This window comes from Ixodes scapularis, unplaced genomic scaffold (assembly GCF_016920785.2).
Source record: "Ixodes scapularis isolate PalLabHiFi unplaced genomic scaffold, ASM1692078v2 PGA_scaffold1__304_contigs__length_218370807, whole genome shotgun sequence".
NCBI classification, from domain to species: Eukaryota; Metazoa; Arthropoda; class Arachnida; order Ixodida; family Ixodidae; genus Ixodes; species Ixodes scapularis.
The window spans coordinates 105,324,995-105,334,067 of NW_024609846.1; the positions used below are offsets into that span (position 1 = coordinate 105,324,995).

Consider the following 9,073-nt stretch of genomic DNA (forward strand, 5'->3'; position numbering starts at 1 on the left):
TCAGTAACGTTATGTTTGACATGGCTTTTATTGCATTTAGCAGCGAAGTACAAACAAACAATGCATGTGCATAAAATATATGCATTTCACTAGTGCAACATTGCAACCTTATATCACAGAAGCATGCTAAAGGCAAACATGTCAACAGTTCTGAGCTGCTTGCTTCTATGGCAACAACATATTAGAGGGTGCCACTAAACTGCAACCGCTTGCACCTTGGCACTTCAAGTTCCATTAGTCTTCAAGGGCGGGAGCAAAAAGCTGGTCCACTGTTTCAGTCGTGGCGGAACGCGATGAGAGGGTGGAGCAACTAACGGAGGACAGGTGAGCGAATTTCATCGGCATTTAGTTTATCATACTGAAAATGGCAATCCAGATGTTTAAAAACTGCATAGTTGTAAATCTCTGTTACTCTATAAACTCAATTGGCAAACTTTCAATGAGGTGCTGACCACTTCTGCTACAAGCAGCAGTTCAGAGAACAGCCACTGCTTGCAGAGAAGGTAATCTCTTGGTTGAGGTACAAAAATAGATAAATGCTAGCAGTTGAAATTACAAACGTGGTGCAAGCCATTGGCCGATTTGAAGTGTTCAACCACATTCAACTATCACTTGTACTTCGTTTCAGCTTAAGTCCAGAAGCAACTGATGCTACAAGCGCGAGCTCCGGGTTTTTAGCGTCCTTGCCAAGCATGCGAGCTTGTGCAATGCAAACTGTTCAGGACCAGATGCTCATGCTTGTAGCATTGGCTGCATCTGGACTTCAGCTGAAACGAAGTATAAAACCATTTGTCAAAAATAATACGGCCTTTTCAGAGCCAAGTTCCACGTAGCTCTTCCAAGAGCTGCATGGGCATTGGCCTTGCAAGCAAGTGGGCTTGTCGCTTAATGTAAAACAAAACTATTGGTGAAGGGCTTTGGGGTCAAGCAGAGTGAGGTTCAGTTCCCACAAGCAAACGTCTATTAAAAGCTTTCAAGCTAAAAGTATCTATCAACACTGCTGTAATTTAAGATCCTACACTACCATCTTATCTATGGTAGGAGTATGGATGTGGATAACTTCCTCGTCATTTCAGTGATGAGTAATATACTTGCCAACTCCCATTTTGGGTTTCCCTTCAGCAGCCTTCACCTTTGCAGACCCAATTATTCAAAATGAGGGCCCCCGCTACTCTTTCTCCCAAGGGTCAGTGGTGCATGCACATGGCGGTTTCCCTCCAGTCGTGAGCTCAAAAGTATTCACTAACTGCGTCGAGATTGCACACTGTCACAGTGAAATTGAATGTTGTGCTAGCCACCAGATTTGATGGTCATGTCTGCTGTAGTGAAGAGCATAACTATGCTTCTTTTTGCCCTAGCTTGAAGCACAGCAAAGTCTACTGGTTGCAAAGCTAAGAGTTTGCATTCCTACGGCCATTTCTGTTCTATGCCAGTAGCGTGTATGCTTGGTGTTGACTGACTGAGGAAGCAGGAAAGGATTACCACAGTTCCCATTAGAATCAGGAAAGAAACAACACCGTGTATCTACACAATTGAGCCAATAGCTGTAATTATCCTCTGTCCCATCAACGCTGAATCTTTTTCTCATGACTGGACGACGAACGAATATTTTTCAGATGGTAATTAGCAGAACCCTGCAAATCCGTGGGCTACTCATGGATCATCCACAGATATTTGCAGCCAACTGGCGAATGTGGATAAAATGAATAAAATTTGCCAGATTGGATGCAGATGCCAGGGGCTACGGATGTGGATATCTGTGGTTCCAGATCTACATTTTTGCTGAGGTGGCACATAAACGTGCGATTGCAAAGTGTAGTGAATAAGTGAGTTGCACTGTAAAGTGCATCGTTGATGGTATTGCAAAAGCAAATTTTTCACAGTTATTCTTCTGTCATTTATTTTAATGTTAAAAAATATGCACTTGCAAAAAAATAAAAATATAAAAATTTCCTTCCTTTTTACTGCATCTTTTGTGCAGAATGTCGTAGACTCCCTGGACGATCTCGTAACTGCGATCAGCTTTCGAGCGGCACGAAGCGTTTTGGGAAGGATGATCGCTTGTAATATAAATACAATAAAACGGAATACGATAAAATGACTTTTACAGTTAGCTGGCTTGAAGAGTTCTTTGTACAAAGATAAGCAAACGGCTTATAAGGTAATATCCAATTTTTTTTCATTCACGCTTGATTTCATAACCTAACATGAATGCACAAATTGCAGGTCGGATGTGGTTCCAAATTTTGTGGATGTGGTTCAGATGCGGAAACTAAATATGTGCATGCGGATTGGATGCAGATTCAATAATTGAGAAACATAGAGAATGTGGTTCTGGTGCAGGTACAAGGGATGCAGATCGGATGCACATGATCAAACTGTTATTCGCGCAGAGCTCTAGTAGTTAGGTTGGCGTTAACCAATCGCCAATGATTTTCCTTCTGGTTGTCGAGGCTAGCTGTTCCCAAAGATAAGAATGGCATCACCCACCAAATGCTGCAGCACCTCTTGCATCTTTCCCCCCCCCCCCTCCTGGTAACTTTTGCCATTCTCTTTCTGCTCTTTTTGTATTGAGGCTCAGAGAAAGGGAGGTGGTAGGATAGATCTGGGCCTTTTCTACCAGGCAGGTCGCTACCCAGTCTCTTTTTTTACTTCCAGCCCTAGAAAACAGAACTTCACTTTTCTTCTCCCACCGACTGATGGCAAGTCTGGTGATTGACACTCTACGTCATTATTATGCATACCAGTCCAAACGGCGCAATTTTTGCCCGTCGAGATAACCAATGTTAAATCAGTTACTACACATCTCTGAAGAAAAGTTGGTAATCTCCATAATTCTGCAGGGCTCATGAATAAAGTCAGACCCCGCGAGGCCATGCTCCCAAGTGACTCAAGGCGGCAGCAATGTCTTACTGAAGCGTGTGTAAGGACGTCTCGACTCGCACATTGGTAATTCCATAACCAAATGGAAGATGGCGCAGTACGCTTTAACGGGTGCTAGGATCGGGGTGTTCTCCCCAAACTGTTAACTTTAGAAGTGGCATGTGATACAATGCTCTATTCAGCTGGAATGGCTATGATTTTCACATTCCCCTAGTCACGACATCGCGAACACTGAAAGCGCCGTTGAATGCGACAGTTGTCGGCAGCCTAGAGAACCTCGTATGTGCACACTTCTGAGAGTTCGTCGTGGTCCTCCATGAAGCTGTAGGCCAAGGGGTCAGTAACGTGGCGCTGCTTGACCCACTGCGAGATGCCGATCCCAGTCTGCAAGAAACGCTGCTCTTAATGTGCGACATAGAAAAATGCTGTACACCCAAGGAAAATAACAACTTGATGTTTAGAGGAAAACTGAAAATAATTCAAAAATATTTCTAACAATTTTGTTCCTTACCTTCTAGGGGAATCTGCACAATTTTACCGATTCCCCCCAGAGTCCCACCAGAGGGGAAAATCAGTGTAGCACGATACTATGAAACCATGACATCGGAGCATCATGCGACATCATGGAGTCATGTGATGCTATCAGCATGATATGATGGTTTTCCCACTAAATTTAGGGGAAAGCCTTCGTTTCACCAAGGCTCACATCGTCTCTTCTTCATTCAGGCTACATCCTACGGACATGAAAATGCTAAAAAATATCAATGCCATGTATCTAAAAAAAAAAAAGGGAGATATCAGACACTGTGTGTTTATGCTGACCATGTTGTACAATGTACATTGTGCAAAGGAGTACTCGCATTGTCATGGTTCGTCTCGTGCTGTTTTTCTTTTGTTGACTGCCGGGCAAGCATGCCATGCGATGCTTGTGAATGACAACAGCTTCATGAGATGTTAAGTATTACTATGGCACAGCAAGTGCATAGTTTTTTCTAGAGCAAAATTAGCAGCCGAAAAGAGTCGCAAGTGTAAAATAAAGGCACCTCTAGTTCCTTGAGGGAGTCTTCCAGGCTAGGCACGGTAACAAGGATGGCACCCTGCTTGATGTGTTTCCTCAAAAATTGCCACAGCTGGACCTGCTCGTGCTCAGGCATGAAAAACTCAAAGACGTTGTTCAGGATCACTACGTCCGAGGCAGAGACCACGTCGGCAGCATTACGTACGTCGGTGTTCATTATCTAGAACGAAATGAGCACAAAGCTTGAGAGAGACTGGACTTCCAAAATGCTATTCAAAAGAACTGTGAGGTTTGCGTTCAAAAGCAACAAAACCTGAGAAGGATAACACAGCAGGACACTGGAGGGTGGCACTGCTGCAAACAGCCTTGTTCAAATTGTGGTCACCTCGTCCAAGGCTTAAAATGGCTCAGTTGAGGTTCCTAACCACATCCTGAATCTTCAGAGGTATTCCCCAAGTGAGAATAAATAATACCTCACACCACAGTGCACAGACAATTAAAAATGCACTAAATGGCACTTTGTCTAAGTGGAGCAGAAACTCGATCCATAATCAGCCCAAAACGGCAACATAGTATATAAAAAGCTGTTCTATGTGCGCCATCTCGCGAGTATCTACCCGATTTACGAACAACTGGGCTGATAATTTCATTTATTTTTACCTCAATAGCTCAATTAGGGGCCTGAAATGAGTGGAGGAGCGGGGAGTATAACAAAGTAGGTAGAGTAACAAAGACATAAACATAACAATACAGGTAAGAAATTTCAGAGTTTCATTTGAATCTTACCCACTCATCAGTTATACCAGCTACCTCTTAATATGTAGAAAAATGTTGGGCATGAAAGCCACCTCATCACTACAGAATGAAAAGTGATCAGCCATTTATGACCATGTGAAGGAGTGCATACTTGTAGTGCATGTTTCCAGCATGTAACACTATCATCTTACCTTGATCCTGTCATCCATTTGAAAATGTTTGATGACATTTTCCTGAAGTTGACAGAAATCTGGGTTTATCTCAATGCCAATGATAGGGTTAGCAGGAGTGAATGCATGAGCCTAGAACAGAAAGGAAGTGTAGAAATCAGACAAATAACAAAGTAATAAAAAAAAAAAAGTTCCAGTTCCTTGCATGTTTCACACGTGAAATGTGGCCACATTTCAGGACATGGCAAAAAACCGGTAATTTTTTTTGTGTGTAGCGAACGCTCGCTCTGCAAAACCCAGGGATCCTGGGTTCAATTGCCTGTCTCGATCTGGATGAGCGTCGTACCGGCGTGTAGTCTTGTATCACCACTGCAAGGTGCAGAGTAAAGACCCCAGGCTAGTGCTTGTACTGCACTGGCTAAATTTCTCATCTACAGCTGAGACACCAGGTGCCCATTGAGGCTGACTAACTTCCGGCTGTATAAACATACCTATGACACAAATACTGTGGCCACAGCCGAGGTGCTGCACGCTCGGCTGTACACAGACTACACAGTACCATTCTCTGCCACCACTCAGAATATGACAACGGTGCAAAGATTACATCGCCACATGACATGCAACGTCACGTGGCCAGGCAGCATCATATGACATCGCAGTATCACATGACTATCAGAATTTCCCTCCTGCATCTAGAAGAGAAATTTCACACTAAATTTAGTAGGGTAAATGCTTCACATGATGTCACTATTTCCCCTCTAAATTTAGCGGGGAAATTCCTCTAATAAATTTAGAGGGAACATTTCTCGCTATAAATATAGAAAACATTTTTGTGTTTAACAAAAATATTCTTCTTAAAAATATTTTTGTTAAACACGCTGGGTATCACGTTTCATGAAAAGCAAAAAAATTACAACAACTTTCAAGGGTGGTAAGTTTACAGTTTACAGCATGACTTACAGCATACAGCATGACACCGAGCCTCGACCCCACATCGAGAACAGATTTCCCCTCCAGGTAGGGCACCATGTCTCTGAAGATGAACTGCGCTCTTCGGCCCGACGCCGAGTGCGAGATGAACGCTGTAATAACGGTGAAGAGTAGCGTAAAATAGGGGTGAAAAGTCTCTTTTACGTAAAATTGTGTAAATTGGGGACAACAGAGGTCGAGCCATGTTAAAAGGGCCACGAAACCATTCTTTGGGCTATGGCACAATAAATCTGGATTAGTCGTCACTTAAAAGCTGAACAGAAAACCACTACTGCTCGCATGTGCTAGTTTTTAATGAACAGACTGAAGTGTGTGATACCTCGAGTTTTACACCAAGATCATCAAGAGCATAGTGGCGTATCCCAGGAAGCATGGAGCTTCTGATTCTGTACCATCTCTAGCATACTATGGACCAACATGCGGCCCTAATGTCACGGAGCTGCGGTGGCACTGCGACTTAGCCGGAACCGGGCGGTGTGGGGAGAAGGGCGTACATTTTGCATGAGTGCCATAGCATTTCAGGACGCCGCAAAACTGTGTAGCCATTGATTGCACCGAAAGGTACAGCAAAAGTAGTCGAGCGAGTTTCCACAAGTTCCCGGCGAACTCTGAAAGGCACAGAAGTGTGATAATATTCGTGGATCGAAAAGAATGGTCGCCTCACGAGGACGATTGGTTGTGCGGCAAGCACTTTCTTGAACACAAGTGTGGCCTCAATTTCAATCTCAGTCCCGAGGCATGCTAATGTTCAGGGAAACTGTCGTTTCATTGAGACCACACAGATTTTGTTCCCACGGTGTTTGTGCTCAAAGCACCGGCCAAGTGCTCGTCGGCGGCTCGCTACGCCCGTGCTACCAAGTGGAAGCAGATTGGCGGCTGAACGTCGTGCCTTGTGGTTATGAGGGTAAGAAAAATATCATAAAATGACTTGAAGGGCACTGTGTGTATTTAATTCCTTAATAAATACACTTTTTCAGGCCCACAGTCTGCTGATCCCACTGGCAGTGAAAACCGGCTCGAAGTAAATGTAGGCCTCTAGAGACTTGTACGCCTGCATCGTGTCAGCCATGAACTGGCTTGGCGAAAAAACTAAATAAACGACAATGTGAGCCATCGACGTCGGTGGCAGAAACTTCACGTCATAACTCCACCAGGCCTTATTAAAGGGAAGATGGGGCACTTCTACATTTGAGAAAAAACGCTTGAATTGCGTTCATTTGGCCTTTAGATTAACAGATATCAAAATTGTATTTCAATGCGACCCGCCGGAGAGCCATACGAGCAATTTCAAAATAGGACTGAAGCCCCGCTTCCCTAGCCTTGGGCAGCCAAAAGAGCCGTCGATGACGTCACGGACAGCGACTGTCTTTCGCGTTTTTCTCGCATTTAACAATACTTACGCAGCAAATGGTTTGGGTATTCGGGTTCACGGGGTAAAAATACACTAGAATTCACTTCTAACTCATTTTTTCCAAGAAGCTCCGTAGCTTCCCTTTAACGGTGTACGGATTGTCGAAGGCGACACCGTCCAAGCTCAGTTTGTCTCAACACCGCTGCTGTTCAGGCTCGGGTAGCGAGCTCAAATAGTCGGGCACAACATACGGTATACGTTAGCAGGAAATGCGACGCACAAATAAATCTAGAAGCGTCCCTACAACATCAACAACGCTTGCACGCCACACAACGCAATGGCGAAAACACAAAGAGCCTGGCCACTTCTGCCCACAGAGCTTCTGAGCATGCACGGCCTTGCGGCTGTGTTGGTAAACGGAGCCGCGCCGCGTGTCGGTCTCTAGTCGGCAACAGGCTAGAATTACGAGGAAGCTCAGCCTCCAGCATGCGCTTGTTGCCTTCCATCGGGCTTCGGCTGCGCGTGCGACCAAGTGTTACCAAAGGCAGAAAGCTCTAGATGGAGGCACAGTGTGTGCTAAATTCTTAGCTTGTCATCGCCTATAGTGAGCCTCGTGCTACAGTGAGGACCCCTTCCATAATTGTCTCATGTCCTTCAGGCTCAAGATAACCCGATAATCACATGCAAAATATGAATCAAGAAAAACAGAAAGGTGGACTCCAGTCAACAAGCGTGTTTATAAGTTTTGTGACAGCAGAGCTAGATTATCACTTATCGCCAAAGTTCCTTATCTTTCGTGACCTGGCTTGACCTCAGATTGGGGAAGGCGCCCTGTAACCGAGATTTCGGTTGCACGTCCGAGGGTCTCAAGATGGTCGAGATTTATTCAAGGTGCTTAGCTGGGGTGTGCCAGATGCCCTTTGGTGGTTTGGCACGTAAAACCCCCAAAGTTGACTATGACGTCTGATTAGTTAGTTACGCTGGTTACCGCCAGACTGAACCAGATGAAAAGACGTAGAAGTGATTGTACTTACTCAGTGGAGCAACGTCGCGTGACCCACACGCCTTGCAGTAATTGCGGCTCAACTTCCCTTCCTCGACCAACTGATCAATATCGTAGTCGGTGTAGAGGAACGCGTCAACGTGAACAGTTGTTTCTGGTCTGCAGTCGGCGTTCTGCGAAGGAAACGCGTTCAAACGACGCACTTTGTTTATAGGCAGTGTTACCCTTACACACAAAACCATGGGCTTACCTCACCTTTGGTCGGCTGAATTATGTTTTCGGACGGAAGGATTGCATCTCCCGGAATAATCGTCTTTACGTATTCTGCTATCTGCGACATTTTGTGAACCGCCTCTGCTACGTGCACTCCAGCACAGTCTATAAACGCCGAAAAAAGCAGAGAGCTTAGTTCACAACGCTCAATAAATAGTAATACGACACAGAAAACTACAGCCCAGAGTGCTTACTCGCTATGAGGTATCTTCTTTGGATCCACAGTATGAACGGAGCTGAGTGAGCAGGATCGATCTGACTCAGTAACTCAGTAAACTTCTCTTGGGCTTGCTCCTGGTTCATTTTGGCGAGCACAATTTATTACGAATGCATACACTCGCAGCTTGGCCAACCTCAGTGAGCTCTATGGCTACAGACTGCAGAGGCTAGACTACTGAAGTCGTCTACTGCAAAACGTGCCACTACAATTCCGACTGGTTTATACCATTAATCACCGCACAGAGATATGAAGTGTATCACTCCGCTCAACACACCCCATCTCAATTATAAACTATTACGACACACATTGTTTAAAAAAAATCAAGGTTTACATAATTTTTGAATTTAAACTGCGTACAATAATATAAAAAAGCGTGTTACAAAACCTTAAGGCTACGGCATAGTTTAAC

General features: G+C 44.6%; 1 protein-coding gene across 1 annotated transcript; it reads right to left on the reverse strand.

The window, feature by feature from the left end:
• Positions 1-9: 9 nt before the first annotated feature.
• LOC8042589 lies at positions 10-8,897 on the reverse strand. The gene is made up of 7 exons (XM_002415620.5): positions 8,639-8,897; positions 8,422-8,549; positions 8,203-8,344; positions 5,788-5,909; positions 4,849-4,959; positions 3,927-4,121; positions 10-3,267 (listed from the first exon to the last, which is right to left on the reverse strand). Exons 1-7 carry the CDS (start codon positions 8,745-8,747, stop codon positions 3,151-3,153), a joined length of 924 nt encoding a protein of 307 aa, XP_002415665.3. The 5' UTR covers positions 8,748-8,897; the 3' UTR covers positions 10-3,150.
• Positions 8,898-9,073: the final 176 nt, after the last annotated feature.

What these genes read in the sequence shown, in the direction of transcription:
- LOC8042589 (XM_002415620.5), bottom strand. Translation starts at nt 8,747, where the DNA reads ATGAACCAGGAGCAAGCCCAAGAGAAGTTTACTGAGTTACTGAGTCAG. An exon ending in ACGCGACGTTGCTCCACTGA is followed by an intron (nt 5,910 to 8,202) that starts GTAAGTACAATC and finishes CCGTTATTACAG; the next exon opens with CGTTCATCTCGCACTCGGCG. An exon ending in AAATGGATGACAGGATCAAG is followed by an intron (nt 4,122 to 4,848) that starts GTAAGATGATAG and finishes ATTTCGTTCTAG; the next exon opens with ATAATGAACACCGACGTACG.